At 36.5% G+C, this 23639-nt stretch overlaps 1 protein-coding gene across 8 annotated transcripts; it reads left to right on the forward strand.

Moving 5' to 3' along the window:
* The first annotated feature begins 3 nt into the window (after window positions 1-3).
* Window positions 4-22114, forward strand: MBIP (MAP3K12 binding inhibitory protein 1). 8 transcript variants are annotated; one of them, XR_007727712.1, is made up of 10 exons: window positions 4-221; window positions 3907-4026; window positions 5811-6035; window positions 6115-6211; window positions 8720-8785; window positions 9019-9171; window positions 12592-12689; window positions 19873-19911; window positions 20006-20176; window positions 21491-21565. XR_007727712.1 is itself a non-coding variant. In XM_050800051.1 (9 exons), the coding sequence occupies exons 1-9, from the start codon at window positions 93-95 to the stop codon at window positions 21596-21598; spliced, it is 1035 nt and encodes a 344-aa protein (XP_050656008.1). In that variant the 5' UTR covers window positions 4-92; the 3' UTR covers window positions 21599-22114. The 8 variants fall into 8 exon arrangements, 6 of the variants coding, with proteins under 6 accessions (XP_050656008.1, XP_050656009.1, XP_050656010.1 ...); XR_007727713.1 differs by having other exon boundaries at window positions 21494-21565; XM_050800051.1 differs by lacking the exon at window positions 20006-20176 and having other exon boundaries at window positions 21491-22114.
* The last annotated feature ends 1525 nt before the right edge of the window (window positions 22115-23639 follow it).

Genomic DNA, 23639 nt, shown 5'->3' on the forward strand with positions numbered 1-23639 from the left:
GCCAAGCGACTAAAGCTGGAAGGGAGGGAGCGGGGTTGTGAGCAAACGTTGGTGGTGGTGGTGGTGGTGGTGGGGCGGCCTGAAAAGGCATCATGGCTGCTGCTACGGAGCTTAGTCGCCCGAACAGCGGTGACAGGAGCCTGGAGCGAAGATGCAGCCCCAGCCTCTCCCGAGAGGTGCTCTACGAAATCTTTCGCTCCCTACAAACCCTGGTTGGACAGGTGAGAGGTGGCCGGAGGGACTGGGAATATGGAAGCCATCCGGCCCATCCCTCCATTCTTTTCCTCTAGCAGGGGCCGGGGGCAGCTAGGCCTGCTGAAGTGTGGGATGCCGTTCCTGAAGCCGAGGTCGGGGAGGAGCGCGGGCCCAGCCGCCTCGCTCGGAGTGAGGAGGACGGCGGTACCCGTTGCCGAGTAGTTTACCTTGCAGCTGTCCTCCCCAAGAGTGGGTGAGGTTGGTCTAAGTGAAAACCCGGCTCCGAAAGAGGCAGGCTTGGGGAGAATGAAGGTGGAAAAGCTTCACTGCGAATTTAGGAGGCGCCTAGCGCTCAGGGTCCTTTTTCCTCCAACTTACTCTATGGGAATTGGTTGGTCAGTAGGCCTGAGATTTATAGAAAAGCGCGCGCTTATTAGCTTTTTCTTGGCCGGGGGGAAGGAGTAATTTGTTCTTATGAGTTACTTGGTTTTGTTTATTTCTTTTTTCCTTCGGGCTGTTTTGGGCATCTATAACCCTTTCAAATGGGGAGGAAAGTAAAAGGAATTCGTTTAAAATACTTCTAGCGTAAAGTTGGATGAGTTATCCATCTTTGATGCTGTTTGCGTTTAGAACTGTCGTTATTTAACTATTAACTAGTTTAACTGACTGATAAATCGCTTTTGCAGAAATGCCATAGTAAAATTGGTTTTGAACTTAGTGGGCTTCTTCGATCAAGTCACTGTTTCGTTTCACGGTGTAAAATTAAAAGCAAGTTTTAAATGAGAAACAATTTAAAAGTACGCTTGTTTACCTGCCTTTTAAAAGGAAATATTTTCTATCTTACATAGACCATTTTCTAGCCGTAAAAGTTTGTTTTGAGGCTGGCACTAGCGCATGTGGACACGGCAGGCATTTGTGTCAAAGATAATGGTAAATTCTTATGAAAATAGAACATTTGTCTGATTTGTGAAAATTATTTTTAAAGCCTTGAGTAGATGGAGAATCAGCTTTTTAAAAAGTTACTATTTTAAAAAATCATAGTGTGTTGTGTCTTACAAAGAACATTACTGTAAGTTAAACGGTTTTATGTAATGACGCAATTATTAATGGAGTCTATAACTCCATGAATTTAAAAGATATAACTTTTAAATTTAAAAGATATAACTTTTAAATTCAGTTGTTTGCCAAGTGCTTACCGAAATCGTTTTTTAAAGGCTTGGGGTGTTTTGTTATATATTCCAGTCTTAAGACCCAAGACCTTTTAAATGGTTTAAAAGTTAGAGAACTTTTTATGGCGACGTTGGAACTTAAGTTTGTTTATTTTCTAATGTCAAGATGAAAAAAGTTTATGCTCACCTATTAACAGAAGATGGAATATTTTTTAAAAATATTGAGCAATGATTTAAACGTTTCTTTTGAAACATTTAGCATACTGAATTTTTCAAACTCATTAGAAAATTTTAAACATTCAAGTACTCTACAAGTAAAGAAGCGATTACAATGTATTTGTGTCACCTGTCAAAAATGTTGACAGTAAATATTTGGTTACTTTACCATGACACAGTGAAGGGACCTCCTATACAGGTGTCAAAAATATGATTGTTTCATCAGTTAAATGCAAACTGTTTTCATAATACTCTATATTTTGAGAAGTATTAAGAGTGAAAGCCAGAGTTCCACACTTGCAAAATTGCCCTCAGAGAAATCAGTATTTTCTTTTGCAACCACTTTAAAAGATTTCTAGAAGGTATGTTGTAACATGCCTAACTTCATCCTGTGTCATCCCTAAGTATCATTGTATTATTAGATCTCAGTAGGAAACATAAAACTGAATGTTAAAAAGAATTTTTTACTTAAGATCACAAAATTTACTAATTTTAACCTTTTTGCTTGCCTCTGGATGGTCCATCTTACCAAGCTAAACACTTACTTATTTTTAGCTTGGATTTTTGTATTAATTTAGTAAAGTGTTTACTGAAAATATTTATTTAAATAGTCTATATTAATAGCAGACTAATAGAGATTTTCGAGTGAATGGTTTACTCTTCCAAGTTCTGTAGGGCAAAATGCATAGAATTCATATTACTAATAATGAATTTGTTGAATGAATAGTTAGATGTATTAGAATAGTTTTAAAATTAATTTGTGACATTATTATGTGATTTTCTTAAAAGACCAGTTATTCTTAATTGCACTTGAAGCTTATGTAATTCTGCTGAATTGAAATGACACTATGAACGAAACATTAAGACTTATTTTTCTATAAGTTATTTTCTCTAGAAAATGTGATACTTTGCTTTGGTTGAAGATTTGCCTGCTTTATCCCCAAGCTGTCTTCTTAAGTTTTCTGTGATCAACTGTAGATCTCTTTGAAGACTATGAAAGTACAATAATAGGTTACTTCCATACATAATACAGGTTGTTGTCTAACAAAATCTTTATAGGAATTAAAATAATGTAAATTAATGCATTCACTTTAACGTAAAATCTTAACATAATCTTTGCCAGTGCAGCCTACATGAAATTTCATGTATCTTTACGCTTGTCTAATATGGACTTCTAAATGCTTCTGTTCTCATCTTCATTTCTGTCACAAAGTATTCAATATATTATCTTTTTATTGGTAACCTTACATCTTTTTGATCTTTGTACAGTGATTCATCTTTTTTATTATAATTATGACTAATAAAATCTGTATTTGAACTCATGTAACACCTTTATTTTGTAGAAAAGATGACTCATTTTGAATAAATTATGTTAACTTGATTCCACTATGAAGTGTATTCTTATACTATGCTATAAACACATGTCCCTAGAAAAGTTTGTGATGGTTCACTTTTATTTACTCAAAAGACTGCAGATGGGCGCTCTCATTGTAAACTTTTCACTCATTTTGATGATAATCTTATATTCAGGTTGTTGGTAGTTTTCTGGGTATGATTTTATTCTATTAGATCACCAACTGATAGAAATTTCCATATAATGAGCACTGATATCTTAGCATTTAGCAAAAGATCTGGACATTTCATCCAGTCTGGCAACTTATGTCACTATAGTGGAGAAGTCTTTGTTTTTCAGCTTCAGACTTCTGTAGCTAAATAATAGTTTTTCATTTGAAATAAACATGTTGCCATTTATCCCTACACTTTATATGTATGAATAATCTTGACTTTTAAATTAGTTTAAAAATTGGTTAAAAGTTAAAAAACTAAAAATGTGATTTGGAGGACATCAGAATAATGATATATTTCTGATATGTATTTGTGTACATAAAGAGAAAGATGCATGTTAAAACTTTCACAAAACAGTTGTACTTCCTCTGTTTAAGGCTCTGAGCTAGAAGTAGTAGGATTCTGAATAGGGCAGGCCTATATTGGACTCCATCCAAAGGTTTGTAGATATTGAAGTATCAAAAGAGCCTTCATCTTTTCATCTTTCATGAATGGTTTTTACCTCTAAAATGGTCGCATTACACAGACCCAAGAATAGAATTTGAATGACATGTCATGTTGTTTTTGTTTTTTATGAAAATCTGTAGCTTTTTTGGCCTCTTAAAATGGTAATTGCGTAGAGCATTTCAGTGTATTATTAAAAACTTGATAACTTAGAGCAAAATAGACCCGTTACTCTAGAAATCTTATTTTTGTGACAATTCATATGTACAGCTTAATTGTGTAATTTTTGTGATGTTGCTGGTTTGCCCCTTTGAAGCTTAACCTCAGAGATGATGTGGTGAAAATTACAATCGATTGGAACAACCTCCAGAGCCTCTCGGCATTCCAGCCAGCATTGCTCTTTAGTGCACTTGAACAACACATTTTATATTTACAGGTAAATTTCTTGCTAAAATGATAACCCGATATTGAAAATAGACATTAATTGTGGTTAAATTAGTTGGAGTATTTGACAGTTCTAAACACTATATTAATAGTGTTGCTAACAAAAGGTTATTTACATCCAGATTTAATCTAAATCTGTTAATTTCAGTAGTGATCAGGACAGTTAAGGGAATATAGCCCAAAAGACCAATGTGGGTATGAGAGTGAATGAATGCAATTCTATTCAATTCTAGACCTGCACTGAAAATTCAATACAGTTCCATCTATGGTGGGTTATAATTAAGCAATAAGACACGGCAGGTGTGTGTCATGCTATGATAATGATTCCATGCCTTGGGTGAGTTTGGAGGCTCATGGAGTGCTTTCAGTGGTTCAAGAAGGGGCATTATCCCAGCATGACACATCCTGGAGTGTCTATTGCAATTAAACAGTTTCAGCATAGTTTTTAAAAAGAAAGTAATTTCTGTGACATTAATGTCTCATCTTTGTAAGTAGCCAGTCACTATTTTATCATTTCTTTTCCTTAACAGTTTGAAATAATTCATTCTTTATATTAGAAGTTAATATTGAATCTGTATTTATAATAATGTTGTTATATTTTTAAATATTTCATGTTAATAACTGAACAGTATTATGACCTTGCTGGTTTCTAATTGAACATCTTTGCAATTATAATTGATGTAAGTTTGCAGTTTATCTCTAATCAAAGTGTAAAATGTGAAGTGTCAAAAAGACAAGTGGAAGAACTGTTTGGATTGGTCAGTTTACTGTGATTAAGGTGTTACAAGGTTTCAAAAGAGTAGTATAGCAAACAATGGAAGCAAAATTGTGGGTATGAAAAAAATAATTGGAACATTATCAGTGTTAGTGTGTTTTGACTAATGGAATAGGCATTAATTTTCAGCCCTCCATTCATTGACTTTGTGGGAAATTTTAACTGTTCCATGTTAAAAGTAATAGTTAACCCTGTTTTAAAGGGCAGAGCAGTGAGCTGTAGAACTCAAATGAGGCCTAATTGTGGGGAGCGGGGGAGGGGAACAGTAAATGGGTAATGTAGTTTATCGTCTACAACAGGGGTTTTCCCCTGTAGTATAGTGATAGGCCTCTGCCTGTTTTCAGCTATAGATCTTTTTTTTTTTTTTTCTTGTTCATTTTCTTTTTTAAAATTTAATTTTATGACCCAAGAAGAGATCTTGCCATGTCAGGAAATGTCTGAGTGTTCACTCAACCTAACACCTATATATTTCATGTCTATCTTCCTCATTCACATTGGCCAACTGAAGTTTCAAGTGGAGAATCTCCAGTGATATAGTGATAATGCAGGGCTTTGCTGAGTGAGAGCACTGGCTCTCATGTTAAGGAGGAAAAATACTAAGCCTTAGTGTTCTAAGGAGGCATTTGAATGACATGTTAATTAAGTGGCATTGGTGCCAGAGGCTGAAGGCTTTGATTTGGCACAAAATAAAAGATGAGTGACAGAATGATTCTCTCAAAGAAAATTTTAAATTTCCTTAGGTTTTCTTTTCTTTTTTCTTTTCTTTTTTCCTCTCTCCTTTTTTAAAACTAATTTATAGCAAATGATAATGGTTACAATAGCAGAGAATAGTAAATACTTACATGTGGTCAGATCTATGTGTCTTGGTATACCAACTTTTTATATTTATTAACTGATATTAAGTATTTCATTTACTTTGCAGAAATTTATGTAAATATATTAAATGTGTAATTAATTTTGGTCAGTTTGAACCTCAGCAGATGGAATTGTGTTGTTCTCAGCCTTTTTTAGCAAAACTTCAGTCTCCAATTAAAGAGGAGAATACAACTGCTGTTGAAGAGATAGGAAAAACAGAAATGGGGAACAAAAATGAAGCAAATGACAAATTTTCCATTGGTGACCTACAAGAGGAAGAAAAACACAAAGAAAGTGATTTAGGAGATGTGAAAAAGACACAGATCCATTTTGATCCAGAAGTAGTTCAGATAAAGGCTGGAAAAGCAGAAGTAAGTTTTTCTGGCGGGGGTGAGAGGGTATTATTTTTAAAAATCTTATGTTTACACTGTTAAAACTTGTTGTTTGTAGATTGACAGACGAATATCTGCATTTATTGAAAGAAAGCAAGCTGAAATCAATGAAAACAACGTCAGGGAATTTTGCAATGTTATTGATTGTAATCAAGGTAACTACCTAGAAATTAATTTTCATAGGGTTTTAAGCACAATTTTTATAGTTGCTCTAATCTTTTATTTATTTTTTAAATGAATAGCTTTAAGAACACAATTCAAGTTATTTCACAGGTTTAGTTAGTAACTAAGATAGTAGAGTTTCCTTCTGCTTAATAATAGACTATATTGCAAACTGGTTTTCATTTTGGTTACACAAAGTAAATGCTAACATTAAAAGTGTTTATCACTGACGAAGATTATTTTAAAGTTCCTTTAGGAAATGAATGTGAGGTATGAGTGACAAGGTTGATCTATCCCACTAGTAAAAGGAACTGAGCTCTATGAGTTTCAAACCTATACATGTACTGTGAAATCATGATGTTAATATATAAGTGAACTTAAAGTTAATATTCCTCCAGAGGGAGCAGTTTTCTCACTACTCCTGAGCTGTTTGAAATGTCCTATGTCACAATACAACCAATTTATCATGAAGACTATGGTGTCTTGCTTTTTTCCTTTCTGCCATAGTGCATACGTTTGCTGTTTTTCATCAGATTCTCCTTTACCTCTCTACTTGATGCTATAGTACATTTACAAATCTGCAGTTATGCTGCAGAATACAAAATATTGCAAAGCAGTGCCATAGATCATACTCAGGCACCATAGTAATAATCAGAACAACTAGTTCTTAGGAAAAATTATGGAGAAGAATTCATAATTGGGATGAACATGTTTCTTGTTGCCTCTAATATCTCATGACTAATTATTATAAACATAGAATTGTCAGATGAACCTAAAACTGACTCATATCACATTGGTACGCTGATTCTCTTAATAATGAAATAATATAGGCTGGTATTGGGTCCTGAATTTAGCTGTGTGCTACTATTAACATTACACATGTGCATCTCTAAATTTGGTATATTTTCCTATTAGCTTTTCAGAACAGGTGCAACAATGGCAAAATCTCAGGTACTACAACCAGCTATAAGCAACTATGAGAAAGGGTTTGTTGCGAGAGCAAGCACATGTGTCACTAATGTTATTCCTCTGTTCTCCCTGCTAACTCTATTATTATAAACCACCAGGGGATAGAAATTGACAAGAATTGAAATGCTCAGCAGGATTCCTTGGCCCATTCAATTCCTTGCTGGCTCAAAACAGTGCTAGAAAGAATTGCTGTGGAGAGTGACTAGCACTCATATACTCACACCATGCTGAATTTCTCACTGATGGGTCAGTTAATCTATATGTTTGGAATATAGTTCTGGAATGGATGATAGCTTCTTTTTTTAACCCTTAGCCCCATGAAATGGTAGGAAGAGAATGGAAAAAGGATGGCCTTTTAAGCATATTTTGAGGTGCCTCCAAAAAAAAAAAAAAAAAAAAGGAAAGATGACTGTTTAGTCTCTGGATATAAAAGCTAAGTGGATTTGGAATTTTATGCATACTATTTGATTTATCAACAGAACTACTAAGGAAAGTTCAACTGAAAAAATATAAATGCATTTTAATATGTTAGTGTGTTCCTTTTTATTAAAAGGGATTTTAATAGTACAAATCTAACTATAAGCAGTGGAATTTTTAAAAATCAAATTTCATGGTGGGGGAAGGAATTTTTTTTTTAAGAATCTCATTTACCAGCCATTTTTTACAAAATATTCAAGGGAATTTTACAGGAGACTTACTGCCAATGTGTGGCTTTTAAGCATTGTTTCAAACACAAGTATATATTATTACTATGTAGTATCATATGTTAATATATAACAATTATGTTAATATATTAGTTGTATTATATGTTAACATCTTTCCAATTTTCCCCGTTTGTAATTTATGCATTGATATCTAATTTGAAAGAAACTATACTTTTCAGCTTGGAAAAAAATAGGAACAAATTTTCACAACAGACCTTTCCTAAATTTAAACTTTTTTGAAAGTGGTAGGATGAGAAGAAGTAGATGACTTTTGTGATGACGGATTTCTAAAATGAGCACTGGAAATCTAGGTAGAGTGGAAATGTGTGTGTACTTGAGGTTTTGAGGTCATCTTTATGTGGAGTTCTGAAATAAAAATGTGTTAAATACATAACTCTTTTTGTTGGGTGTTCAGTAATTTGGCATTAAAATAAAACATGCTGAATTAAAAGAATTCTAGTAAAAATGATGAGTTCTAGTTCTACGATGAAGTAGAATTTAAATACTCTACAGTAGATTATTTTCTCCAGAGGCCCGAATAGTGACATTGGTTTTCAAAATTGTATCAATTTGTGCCACTTAATGTTGATGGCTTTTCTGTATATAAATCTGAATATTAGGTAAGAATATTAGATATTACGATAAATTTTGACAGGTAAAGAAGGTCACTAAATTCTATCCTGTGTGTGATGGTAATTTATTGTTACTATTATTTATTAAAATTATTATGAGTAAAATGTTAATATGAATGATTGGAAGTTTATTAAAATCTCATACATTTGAAGGGAAGAATATATTTAAACTTATATTTATCTAAATTCTCCTTAGAAAATAGTTGTGCAAGAACTGATGCGATTTTTACTCCTTACCCTGGATTTAAAAGTCACGTAAAAGGTAAGTAACCACCACATGACATCTGAGTCACTGACAGAAGTCTAGATTATTAGCAAAATGGAATAGAAATAACTTTCCCATCTAAATTTTATTTTAAAACAAAAACATCTTGCCGTCCTTCATACTTGTGGTTAGATGGTCTTTATGAAAAAAATACAAAGTGCTGTTAGGGAATAAGAATTTCTGATTTTTGAAATATAAATGTATATAGGCTCAAAAGTTTGTTAATTTAGTTTCTAGAGTTGTGAATACATACGGACCACAGACTAGACCTGAAGGAATTCCAGGGTCAGGTCATAAACCTAACAGCATGCTTCGAGATTGTGGTAATCAGGCTGTAGAAGAACGACTACAAAATATTGAGGCCCACTTGCGGTTACAGACAGGTAAGCAGAGTGCTAAGTGGACCTCATAATGAACCTTTGCAAATGGTTAAAAAATTGCAGTTCATTTAGTCACCAAATTTTCCTTTAGCTCCTAACATTGTTTGAACGATAAGTGCCAGTCATTCAGAAAGTGTTATGTATATGTCAGTTCACTTAAAAGGTCATAGTACCCTTTTGAGGTGTTGGTGCTGTTATAATTGTACAGATAAATAAATTGAAGTTTAAAGAGCCCAAGCAACACGCCTCAGATAGTAAGTGACAACTCTTTAAAAAAAAAAAAAAGGAAAAGAGATAGTCCAGACTTGCCTAGGCTGGACTTGAACTCCTAGGCTCAAGTGATGCTCCTGCCTCAGCGTCCTGTGTCAGTGGGACTACAATCATGTGCCACTGCACCCTGCTCAAACCTAAATCTTCACTGGATGCAGAGCCTGAGTCTCCCTCTCCGTTTAGTCACCATGTCTGTTGACTCTCCGTTTAGTCACCATGTCTGTTGATAAATATCTCTCAAATCTGCCCACTTCTGTCTTATCTCTACTGCTGCTACCAGAGTTGAAGCTGCTGTGATCTCTTGCTTGGACTGATGGAAGGATATTTACTGGATTCTTTGCCAGTAGACTTCCTCTAGATCATTCTCTATGCTGTGGCCAGATTGCTTTTTCTAAAACTCAAATTTGATCTTGTTTCTTCCCAGCTAAAAATTTGGAGATTGGGATTGGAGGGGGTTGTAATTTTAAATAGTATTGTCCACATCTGTAGTTCCAGCTACACCTCTGGGCTTCCCATCTCCCACTCGTTTTGCTGCTTTAGGATCTTTATACTCATGCCCTTCTGTCCATGCTTTTTCTTCCTAATCCTAGACCAGTGCACATTCACCTTTTGTATAATCTTATATAGCACTTGGTATTCCCTGCTGCCCTTTAAAGCAGTTATCATGGTTCTGTTTAATGTCTGTCTTCTGCTAGATAGTCCGTGAGAGTGCAACTATGCCTGTTATATTCATTACTTTGTACCTGTTACAGTGCCTGGCACAAAACAAGTGCTCAAATGTTTATTGAATGAACAGTTGCTCATTTTACCTTTGCGGATATATGTAGGAGGGACAGAAAGTTAGTGTTTCACTCTCTCAGGGTAGGTCAAGGGATGATGGCATCCTTGTGAAGTGACACTTGAGGCCTTGAAGGATTACTAGGAATTTTCCCAGAGCAAAGCATTCCCAAAAGAGGGAACAGCAGAAGCAAAGCATTCCAAAAAGAGGAAACAGCATTTGCAAAAAAGGACAAAAACACAAAATATGGTTCAGGAGATATCTGAATCCAGTATAGCTGGAGTATACTAGCTATCTGAAGCTATACTAACCAGATGAAGGTAGAAGAAGAAAACAGAATGAGTAAATCTTTGAGAGTAATAAGACATTGGCATTAAGAATTAATCTCCTCCCTCAGAAGTGGATGGGTTTAAAATGCCACTGTATAAAAGGATTGACCAGTTAAGTCTCAATAATATGAAATAGTTAATTTTTTGGAAAAACATCTGTTGAATGCTTACTATGCTCCAAGCACTATTTTAGGCACAAGGGATACTGAGATGATATAATCATAGTCCCCAGCTTCAAGGACTTTATAATCTGATGAGAGAAAGATTAATAGTGAAGTAGAGTTTTAAAGGAGTAATGAAAGGCTGGGTGTAGTGGTGTGTGCCTATAATCCCAGCTCCTTGGGAGGCTGAAGTGGGAACAGAGCTTGAGTCCAGGAGTTTGAGACCAGCCTGGACAATATAGTGAGAGTCCGTCCCAAAAAACTCGGGAGCACTGAAGAATGCAGGGGGGCACAAGGAGCCTTTATGCGAATGAAGAGGTTTAGGCAGTGCCTGCGTCACCCAGTGAAGCTTGAACTGGCTCTTGACAGATACAGAAGTAAGGCAGAGGACATTGTAGGTAAAGGGAGCAGCAAGAGCAAAGTCAAATGAACAAGTTACTTTATTCAAGAACAAGAACAACCAGGGTCCTAAGATTTTTTTAAATCCTCAAAAAAACTTTCTAGAATTTTTATACATAACAGGTTGACAATTTTGATATAAAAATGTACCTGTATTCTTTAATTGCATAATGATTGGCTAATCATGTATTCATTCAGTCAGTAAATATTAAGCACCAGCTCTTTGCCAGGCATTGTAGTCTTACAAACTAATGCTTCCTCGGTTTGTCCAGTGCACAAGCTGCACAGCTCTACCTAATGAACAAAACAGATAAAACTGTCCTCTTGGAGCTTACATTAGAATGGGGAAACAAACAATACCGAAAGAAAATATACTGAATGTTGGGTGGTAGTAATGGAATGGAGAAAATTAAGGTAAGGAGGATAAGGGAGTGCTGGGTAGGGGAGTCATTCGTAGTACTGGTGTTTTTAACAGGATAGTGAGAGAAGGCATTACTGATAAGGTAACTTTTGAGCCAAGACTTGAAATTGACTTGGGATTATGGAGGTGGAGGGAACTAGCTAAAGCTTACAGGGTGCTTGACCTCGCTGAATAACAGAAAAAAGTAATCAAGTGGCTGGAACCATGTGGGCATAGGGAGAATGTCCAAATTGTGTATGGCCTTGTAGGCCATTGTGAGGGCTTTGGTATTTAATCTGAGTGAAATGATCAGATATTGGAAGGTATTTAATCTGAGTGAAATGATCAGGTATTGGAAGCAGAGAAATGACGTGATCTAACTTACATTTTTAGAGGATCACTGGCTCCTGTGTTGGGAATACATTCTATGGAAGCATGGCAGAAACAGGGAGACCAGTTTGGGGGTTGCGATAATCCAGGGAGAGGTGGAAGTGGTCTGGACCAAAAAGGCCGCAGTGTGGAGGGGGTGAGAAGTAGAAGGATTCTTGATATAATCATAAATTTAAAATTTGGCCATAATTTACTGTTCCCCTCCTCAGAAAGTTTGTTAGTTTAAAATTATGGTAAAGCCTCTTTTTTACATTCTTTTAGGTCAAAGGAAAAAATATGGCATGTAGGAAGAAGTATTAATTGAAGAAATTAATATGACATATTGCAACCACTGCATTGAATTATCATCATTTGTCACTATTCATTTTTGTCCTCCCATGTTATCAAAGCATATCAGAAATATAAATTGTTCTATATGGAAGCTATTCACAATATCTTGTAAAATGAATTTAACATGAAACTCCTAGAATATAGGAAGCATAAATGGGGTTTGGAGAGAGGAAGTGTAGTACAATATGTCCAATAGTGTATAATATGAAAATATGACCTAAGGACTTCATTCTGTTTTACTTTTGTTTTTTATTAAGTATTTTCCATTCCTTTGCATAAGTGTCTTTGCATGGTATTTTAAGAATAAAAATTGTAAGAAGAAAGAATTATTCAACAGTATCTCAGAATGTTTTTTAATGTATTTAGGTGGTCCAGTGCCAAGAGACATTTATCAGAGAATTAAAAAGCTTGAGGATAAAATCCTTGAATTGGAAGGCATCTCTCCTGAATATTTTCAGTCTGTAGTGAGTATAAGTGTCTTTTAAAAATAAATTAAAATGTTATTCTGGATTCGTTGTGGTTTTACAGTCACTCATTGATCTATAAGCAAAACTATTTTAATAATTCAAAGATGAATGAACATAGTCCTGTGTAGGGGATATATCTAGTTCCTTAAAAACTCTGGTTCTGAATATTTTTAAAATTTAGAATTTTTAAAAAGGGGTACTTCTATTATATATTACCCACATTCTCAAACTTAGGCCATTTTCATGGCATAGTAAGTCAAATTGGGTGGTGGTTGGGCCTTTTACTCTGAACTTGCTACCTTGTAAAACAGAGGCTTCCTCTGGAACCTTGCTCTGTCAGTGATCCCTCTGCCTCTTTAATCTCTCTTCCCCAACAGGCTCCTTCCCTCAGCTCACATGCAGTTAATACTAAACAAACGCACACCTCAAGCTGCCATTCTTACTCTTTACCTTAACCACCAGACTTTCTATGTTTTTGTAATTCCTTAACTCTAGCATTCATTCATTCTTACCCCTTTTTCCAAGAACATTAAGAAACAGTGTTGTGCTAGTAAGTTAGTATCTTTGGCACATCAGCTTTTTTCAGAAAAATGATCCTGAGCTCATTGTGTTTTCCTCAGTCTTCTGAGGTGATCATATATAATACCTGCCTTCTTTAAGTTTTTTTTTAAAGCAGTACCATATTGGAACTAAAATAATATCAAAGTGAGATTATACCAAAACTCCTATTTCTGAAAAATTATGTGAGATAGCCCATTTTAGCATGGATCATGCAAGTTAGTGGTGAAAATATATTTAAAATTTATTTTAGGTATGACAGCAATCTTCCAAAGTTATAGATGGAGTATTAGATGAGTTACAGAAAAGAAGTATTTCCAGAGGAAGAAGGCAGGTCACGTAACAAAAGGGAGCAGCAAGTCTTAAATGACAAAATTTCAGAGAAGAGTTTTAGTGATTTATTGCTCTCAAATGTAAAATGAGGTTTATAAAAATACTAAGGGCTGAAGCAAAGATCAAATGAGATAATGCCAATCAAACACTTAGCATACTGCTTACCACATGGTAAAAACCTCATTGGCACTTATTTAGTTTCAGAACTATGAAGTAGCTGTATAAACCTGGAAAAGTCACTCTATTCCTCTGGCCTTCAAGATGTCTAATTTTAGAAAATGTGTTGGTTGTACTACATAATTACAAAGGTCTTTTCACTTTTAGGATTATTCTTTGAATGTCTTCCTAGGAAACTTCATAAAGATTTTTAATGACTTTTCCTACAGTAGTCTACCATAAGTTTTTCCCATTCTAGTAACCTAGGAAAGTTATTTTTCTAGTTCAATTTCATACCTTGTTAATATAATTCTTACTAACAATAGAACGGATCTTTCAATAGAGTATGGTAGTATCAGATGCCTCCAATGAGAACTTACTGCAGTATCATTCATCTCTTTTCTCTGATTCTGATTTATAAAAATTTAACATAGGCCAGGAACAGTGGCTCATGCCTGTAATCCCAGCACTTTGGGAAGCCAAGGCAGGTGGATCACCAGAGGTCGGGAGTTCAAGACCAGCCAGACCAACATGGAGAAACCCCATCTCTACTGAAAATACAAAAATAAAATAAAATAAAAATAAGCCAGGCATGGTGGCACATGGCTGTAATCCCAGCTACTCGGGAGGCTGAGGCAGGAGGATCACTTGAACCCAGGAGGCTGAGGTTGTGGTGAGCCAAGATTGCGTTATTGCACTCTAGCCTGGGCAACAAAAGCAAAACTCTGTCTCAAAAAAAAAAAAATTAATAGATTTGTTTAACAAAAGAACAAGCCTTCCACATCATAATCTTTTTGTTTTGTTTTGATCTGTTACACATAGGATAGAGTGGGTAAAGAGGTAAAGTAGCCAGATTGTTAGGACCTTAAGTGCTGTGCTCAGAAGTTTAAAATCTATTTTCCAGGCAGGGAGCAGGGGGAATCTACTGAAAGCATTTGAGCAGAGAAGTAATTTGTGAACATGATATTTAGAAAGATTTATCTAATACAGTTGTGGGAGACAAAAGAGAGAAACTAAGGACAAAGAGATAGTGTTATGCTAGCTTAGATGTGAAGTTAGATCCTAAAATAGGGACGTGAGTGAGAATGGAAAAGATTAATGCAGGTTGGAAAAAAATGGACAAATATTGATGATTGGATGTGGAAATAGAGAACAAGGATAGAGTCCAGTTTCTGGTTGGAAAAATGATACCATTGATAGAAATAAGAAAATCTAGAGAGAGAGATACTTTTGGGGGAAATGTGAATTTGAAGGCAGAGGAGATTATGAAGGTAAAAATATCAGGTAAGCTTTTTGAGATATAGCACTTACACTTGGGACAACTGGGAGAGTCTGTGTAGTGGTGAGAGTCCATCGATGGATAGGAACACTGAGATTGTCTGAGGCCTGAAGTATGAAGCTTGGTGACTGCCTAATTTCAGGGGCAAGAAGCATTTGTAAATGTAAACAGGATTGGCATATATGTATTAAGCATTCAGAAAAGGATGGATGGTGGCAACCTGTGATAAAACAGGTGCTTTTTAAAAGTATTTCCAAATATGTTAAAAAAATCTATATATCTTTTAGAACTGCTTCTGGATTAGTGTTGGAAGTGACATATCAAATTAGTAGTGAGCTACAAGGAAGAACAAAACACTGGAAAGGTTTAAATATTCAGACTCATTCTGTCCTTTAGGCCTGTGAACATACATGACACAAGCCCTATGGGAAAGAAGATTTCATACTCACCCTTCTATAATAGGATGAATGAGCCATCTTTAGGAACCTCACTTGGAATACAGCTAGCTCTAATAGTGTCCTTGCAAACAGGAGGAGTTGAGCACATACTTTACAGAGGACATAGTACATTATTCATCACCCTCACCATCATGCTGGGAGTACATGTATGGTAACTGCACAATTTTACATATTTATCCCTCAAAAGTATACAGAAGAAACTACATATGTAGCACAGTCCTATAGCTTCTAAAGATAGAAAAGTTGAGCCCATTAAATTTATTAAGGATTGAACTTTTGTTGGAACTCCTGAAATCTGAAAAGATTTTCATTCAAATGTGTTTATTCAGATTCACATGTAGATGAATTCTAAACATGGGGAGCTTCTTACAGTTGGATAGAGATTGATTATCGTGGGTAACATTGAAGGCTGGCATAGAAAAACAAATATTTGTCGGGAAAAAAGATGTCATTTATATTTGTTTTATAAAACGTAATCAGATTATATAAAGTTCTCATTTTATGAGCCAGACATAAAACTCCAAAATATGTTATAATGTGTATAGAACAGGATTTATGGCAAAAGTTAATAATACTTGTTGGACATTTTGATGTAAGAATTCTAAAGGTCTTTATTCTTCGCATTAGCCATGGAAAGCTTTAAATGTAATGTTTTCAGAAGTTTAAGGGCATGGCCTTAACAGTTCATTTAAAATATATGATCTTTCAGTATTTCCAAAGACTTACTGATTTTAAAGTATGATACTTGAAAACAGTACCAACATTCTTTTATAAGTATTTTGTTCGTTTTATAGCATTTATCACTTATATGTTTATACATGTTTTTCACTTTATATTTTGAAACTCTCAAGGGCAGGAACTGTGTCTTGTTCATCTTTGAGACACAGAATGTAGTAGATATCAAGTAGATGTGCAAATGAATGGATAGGACTTGGCTGATAGCTCATTACTGGACTTTGAAGGTGTGTTAACTTTGTTCAAAGCACTGACTTGGTGTAATTCTTAGTCCGTAACAGTAACTCCTGGTTCTTAAGGAAGCATCGGGGGAGGGGAATGCTGAAAACCAGGTCAACACCATGTACACAGGCCATGTGCGTGTGAACATGTGCTGGGTCTGAAGCATGAGTGAACAACTGGATTCAGCTAGAAAATTAGATTGTAAACATATTTCAGGGGGCCTTGAAGGTCATACTAACCAGTTTGCACTTCTAGTATCATTGGAGCACAATTAAGTTTTAGAGAAAGAGAGAAACCTGTAATTTAGGTCCCTGTCTGGTGGCATTATAAAGTCTGAGTTGGAGAGAAATTGGAGTCAAGGAAACTAGTTTAGGAAACATGTCATTATCCAAGCCAGAGAGAAATGAAGGTCTGAATCAGGGCTCTGGGACTAGAAGGGAAGAAAAACATTTTAGATACTGCACGTGTAGAATCAGTTGCCTTTTACAACTGAAAGAAAGAAAGTAGCCAGTCATGGAAGAGGCCTCCTTACCCTTAAGGTTCCTTAGAGCACTGGTTCCCTGGATTTGCGTGTGTGTGTGTATGACAGTCATGCTCTGCATAAGGATGTTTCAGTCAACAGTCAACTGCATATATTACAGTGGTCTCATAAAATTATAGTGTGGTATTTTTACTGTATCTTTTCTATGTTGAGATGTGTTTAGATACACAAATACCGTTGTGTTATAGTTGCCTACAGTATTCAGTACACAAACATGCTGTACAGGTTTGTATGCTAGGAGCAATAGACTATACCATGTAGCCTAGGTGTGTACCATCTAGGTTTCTATAAGTATACTCTATGATGTTCAAACAATGACAAAATTAACACATTTCTCAATATATCCCCATCATTAAGCGATGCATGACTAGGAACATACTAAGGTAAAATAGTGGGTGAGGAGAGACAATTTTGCATTACCTTTCTCCAGCTCTTTCTTTAGTGTGCTGTGCTCTCAAGTATTTTTTCTCAGGTACCAACACCTGCAAAAATGTCCACCTTTTATTTATACTTCTATACAGATGGGGTTATGTCCCAATAAACTCATCAAGAACTAAAAATATTATCAAGTCTAAAATGCATTCAATACCTCTAACCTACCAAACATCATAGCTTAGCATAGCCTACCTTAAACATGTTCAGAATGTGTACCCTGACCTACAGTTGAGGAAAGTCACTTGGCAGCACAGTACACTGTAGAGTATCGGGTGTTTACCCACATAACCACATGGCTGACTGGGAGCTTCGCTCACTGCCACTGCCCAGCATCACAAGAGAGCATCATATCACATGTAGCCCAAAAAAAGATCAAAATTCAGCATCTGAAGTACAGTTTCTACTGAATGTGTGTCACTTTCACAGCATTGTAAATTTGAAAAGCCTTATCTAGCCATCGTTAAGTCAGGAACTGTACTGAGATTTCCTTACACCTAAAACAAATAGTAAAGTTAATCTGGTGTACCCATAGTAGATATGGTATTTCTAAGTGTTCTTCTTATCAAAATATTCTGCTCAGACGTAAAACAAGCCCAAAAGGCCACATTTTACTGTTTTTAAGTCATTGAACCACTGATGACCTTACTTTCCTCATTTTGATATTTCTTGCTTTGGTTCTATGATACAGTAGTAATCTGACTGTTTAATAGCATAGAAACTATCAATATATTACAGGTTAAACGACTAGGAGAACAAGGGGAATTTTTTTTGTTTTGTTTTGTTTTGTTTTGTTTTAGACGGAGTTTCGCTCTGTCACCCAGGCTGGAGTACAGTGGTGCGATCTCAGCTCACTGCAACCTCCACCTCCCGGGTTCACACCATTCTCCTGCCTCAGCCTCCCAGGTAGCTGGGACTACAGGCATCCGCCACCATGCCTGGCTAATTTTTTGTGTTTTTAGTAGAGACGGGGTTTCACCATGTTAGCCAGGATGGCCTTGATCTCCTGACCTTGTGATCCACCCACTTCGGCCTCCCAAAGTGCTGGGATTACAGGCATGAGCCACCGCGCCTGGCCAAGGGGAATTATATTTGCATTAAGTGTATACAAAGCCACCTCTTAGGAAGTCAGGAGACTGATCAATTGCCAAATTAAACATTGATTCCTTATTTGGCCATAGGCCCTACCACAGGTATGCAGCTTGGTTTGGCAAAGGAAGGAGCATAATAATCTGAACTCTATTATTTCATAATTACTAATTCTAATACTTAATGATTTCCAACTTATTGTAACTTGATAAGAAGCATACCTAGATGTTCTTTGAATCAACTTTTGACACAAAGGAAAATGTGAGTTTTAATGCTATCTTCAAAATTTCAATAGTCAGAAATGCTCATGAGAACATTTTGTCTGAGATTCAGTTTGTTAAATATACTAGTTTACTAATTTGCCATTTAAAAGCTAGTGCTTGTGTGAAACTAAGAAAAAGTCTAGAAAGAATTCATTAGACCAAGATTTAAAAGGCTCATTAGTGGATCAATGAGAATGTTGTCAGCTTCAACTGTAAGAAATTTGAACTCAAAACTGGCTTAAACATTATGTAAACTATAAAATAGGAAGTCCATGGTAGCACAAGCTTCAGATTTAATTGATTCAGTGACTAAATCATAATTGTAAGAAAATAGGTTTCTTTCCCCTCTTAACTCTGCTTGGTGTTACCTTCTTTCCCAGGCAGATGGCAAGATGGCTACAGCACTTTCAGGTGTCTTACCCAGATACGGCAGTATCCTGAGAAACTGCCTTCTTTGAGGGCTTTCTCTCAAAAGATGTGAGGAAGCTTTTTCCAGAAGTTCTCCTCTTAATCTCCAGCAGTCTTCTCCTTTACTCATTGGCCAGAACTGGACCCATGCCCATTTCAGTCACTGATAAGACCAGGAAGCCATTGGCTTGGGCCACACAGAGAAGCAGTGGATAGGTAGCTCCTTGCATAAACAACCACAGTGTCCATTATAGTCAGTCCAGGGTGTGTATGTGTGTGTTTTCACCTCTTGGCCTCATATACCAGATTATATTTTTCCTTTGTCTATTGTCACTTCGCTTGTTCAACACCCTGGGATGGAAAGGTTATAAAAAAAAAAACTTAAGCAGAAAATCCCCAGAGCACCTCTTTCCACAATCACCCAGGCTCATTAGAAGCTGGTAATTGATGGGAAAATATGTATTGCCAAAGATAAGCATGTTGCTGCAGTATTATTATTATATATTGTTAATGTCATCCTCTTTAGAGGGTAACTTGCAGAATATAAGGTGGATGTTGGTTACAGACAATAATTGGTATTGGTAAATTGGTTGGCTTTCTTTCTGTCAGAGTTCCCAAGGCTGTACGTAATTTGTACGGTATTTCATAAAGAAAAAAATAATGCTTAGATTTTTTTAAACGTTGATTACTTTTTTTTAAAATCTAGAGCTTTTCTGGAAAAAGAAGAAAAGTTCAACCACCTCAAGTAAGTTACTGCATTTTCATTTTGGTTTCTGAAATAGTTTGATTAGTTTTATACCTTTCTTATTAATAAAAGTTTCTACTATGGTTGCTTTTAGGTCATACCCTGGTACAATTTACGACTGAAGAAAAGGGCAGTATAAACTAATATACTTGAATAGAAAAATTCTTTTAAGGGCATGGAATGACTCAGATAGGTTAAATAAATAAAACCTTTGTCCTGCTTTTAGTAGTACAAGGATGTGTCATTCATCAAGTGCTTAAAAATAGTAAGTGCTCAAGTAATTTCAGTCTCCCCCCATCCCTTCCTTTTGTGAACACTTCTGATTAGCAGCATCTACATCAAAAAGGGTGTTTGGCAGAGTTTGACTTCAGCTGGCCCTGTCTAAAGTGCTACTTTACTAATTAGTTGAACCTTAAATAATAAGGCTTTGCTAGACTTTAATAGTGGTAATGTGAATTTAAAGTTGGAGAAGACTTTCTAATTTTTAAGAGTAGCATTTTTTTTCTTAAAAAATTCCGAGTAAATTTTTTGATAGCAATTATTTTTTCCAGAAGTAAATTATTGTAGTTGATCCCTCAAGAGAGAATTTCTAGGTATTTTAAGCAGTTATTTTTAAAGTTAACTTTTTTTACTATTGATTATGAGAATAATCAGGTTTTTAAAAGTTACTCTCTTATGTAGTAAACTGTAACACTTTGTTGCTGCTTTAAAAATACAATTCACATAACATAAAATTCATAATTTTAAAGTGGCTATTAGTATGTTCACTATGTTGTGCAACCATCACCACTAAGTCTAGAACATTTCCATCACCGCCCCAACCCTGTACCTATTAGCACTCAGTCCCAATTTCCCTTTCTCTTTACCCCCTAATAGTCACCACATAATACTTGTGTCTAAATTAGAAATATTAATGCAAGTGAGGGTGTTCACATAGATAGACTTGAACAAATCCAATTTTTATTGGAAAGCAAAGGAGTGTTTTCTTCACTGTTTTCCACTTCAGGTTAACTTTAGTAATCAACATAGAAAGTTTTCTATTAAAAGGGATAGCTGATATCTCAAATGATTTTTTTCTCCTGGTAGTAGTATAATTAGCATTTTTCTTCTTCTTTCCAACTTTTACTTAAGCTCAAGGGGTTTTCAGGTTTGTTACATGGGTAAATTGCATGTCACGGAGGTTTGGTGTACAGATAATTTTGTCACCCAGGTAATCAGCATAATAACCGATAGGCAATATTTCAGCCCTCTCCCTCCTCCCATCTTCAAATAGGCTCCAGTGTCTAATAATCAGGCTTTTTTTTTTTTTTTGTAAACTTATTCTTTCAAAGTATAAAAGGTTCAGGAGAGCTTAATCATTAGAAAAGAGAAATATTTAAGCCTTGTTATTTTATGCCTTTAAATTTATGATATAGTCAACATATATAGTTGTGCAGTTTTAAGATTATTCTCATGAGGGAAAAAAACCCATTTGATCATGCTTTTGAATATTTTAAATATTTATAGTTCATTTGGCACTTTATCTGCATTAAGATACTTCAGAATCTTATTCAGCAATTTGTGTCGTTATTGTTTACAGCAGAACTATTCACTGGCTGAACTTGATGAGAAAATTAGTGCCCTCAAACAAGCCCTCCTCAGAAAATCAAGAGAAGCAGAATCCATGGCAACCCACCACCTTCCATGAAAAACTCCTCTCCATCCTTGTCATTTTACTTTTTTGTATACATATGTGTAACTTACACTGTTATTAATTCAACGGATATATATTTATCAATGTAGACTTCTCTGTGAAGTCAAGGTTTATTTTCACGAGTCCAGCTTGCAGCAAGTAATCTTCAGATATTCCAGTAAGTTTTTAAATAATGAATGTGTTGAAAATAGCATTGTTGGAATTTATTCCCTTCTGTTTTAAAGGAGGTATTTTGGAAATTGAAAAACTTAATTTAAAAGTGCTGGTACATCTTTTTTCTTTTGTGGACCACAGAAAGGAAAATTTATTTTGATATTGATACTTTAAAAGGACTTTATATTTGTAACATTGGTGTTAACCAGTTTATTAGTTTAAATCAGTACTTTGCATATAATAGGCATTCAACAAAAATTTATTGACTGAAATGAATTTTAAATGGATGTATGAACTTGTTTTTCTTAATTTCTAAGATGTCAGTATTCATGTAAATAAACAATAGATCCAGCTTTATCCCTTTATTGACTGTGTGACTTTGAACAACTTACTTAATCTGTCTTTGTCCTCATTTCCCAGTCTGTGAAATGGGAATGACAGTAATAGAAACTACCTTATTGTTATGAAGAAGAGGTGAGATCATGTATGTTTGAAACTGTCTGTCCCAAGGGAATTGCTCAGTAAATGTTAGCTAATATTATAAAACCAGGTCTGGTTTTGGACAGCAATTAGGATGTTACAAAGAAATTATAGTACCTCTCTTTTGAGAGCCTCACCTTTACAATACCCCAGTTATTAGGCAGTACATACATTATTGTGTCCAGAATTGGTGGGTTCTTGGTCTCACTGACTTCAAGAATGAAGCCGCAGACCCTTGTGGTGAGTGTTACAGTTCTTAAAGATGGTGTGTCCGGAGTTTGTTCCTTCAGACGTTCAGCTGTGTCTGGAGCTTCTTCCTTCTGGTGGGCTCATGGTCTCACTGTCAGGAGTGAAGCTGCAGACCTTCGTGGTGTTACAGCTCTTAAAGGCAGCGCATCTGGAGTTGTTCATTCTTCCCAGTGGGTTCGTGGTCTCAGCTTCAGGAGTGAAGCTGCAGACCTTCGTGGTGTTACAGTTCATAAAGGCAGCATGGACCCAAAGAGAAAGCAGCAGCAAGATTTATTGCAGAGTGAAAGAATAAAGCTTCCACAGTATGGAAGGGGACCAGAGTGGGTTGCCACTGCTGGCTCGGGCAGGCTGCTTTTATTCCCTTATCTGACCCCACCCACATCCTGCTGATTGGTCCACTTTACAGAGAGCTGATTGGTGTATTTACAATCCTTGAGCTAGACAGAGTGCTAGACAGAAAAGTTCTCCAAGTCCCCACTAGGTCAGCTAGATACAGAGTTAGCTATAAACAGAGTACCAATTGGTGTAGTTACAAACCTTGAGCTAAACACAGAGTACTGACTGGTGTATTTACAAACCCTGAGCTAGACAGAGTGCCGACTGGTGCATTTACAATCCTTGAGCTAGACACAGAGTGCTAGACAGAAAAGTTCTCCAAGTCCTCACCCGGCTGAGGAGCCCAGCTGGCTTCACCTAGTGGATCCTGCACTTGGGCTGCAGGCAGAGCTGCCTGCCAGTCCCCAGCCGCACCTCCCTCCTCAGCCCTTGGGCGGTGGATGGGACCGGGTACCACGGAGCAGGGGGCGGAGCCCATAGGGGAGGCTCAGGCCACACAGGACCCCACTGCAGTTGGGGGGCTCAGACATGGCGGGCTGCAGGTCCAGAGCCCTACCCGGCGGGGAGGCAGCTAAACTCGGTGAGAATTTGAGTGCAGCCCCCGCGGGCTGGCACTGCTGGGGGACCAGGCGCAACCTCCACAGCTGCTGGCCCCAGTGCTAAGCCCCTCACTGCCCTGGGCCAGCGGCGCCAGCCGGCCGCTCGGCGTCCGTATGGGGCTCCCGAGCCCTTGCCTGTGCCTGCCGGAACTCACACTGGCCTGCGAGTGCCCACGCAGCCCCGGTTCCCGCCCGCGCCTCTCCCTCCACACCTCACC

This window comes from Macaca thibetana, chromosome 7 (genome assembly GCF_024542745.1).
Source record: "Macaca thibetana thibetana isolate TM-01 chromosome 7, ASM2454274v1, whole genome shotgun sequence".
NCBI lineage: Eukaryota > Metazoa > Chordata > Mammalia > Primates > Cercopithecidae > Macaca > Macaca thibetana.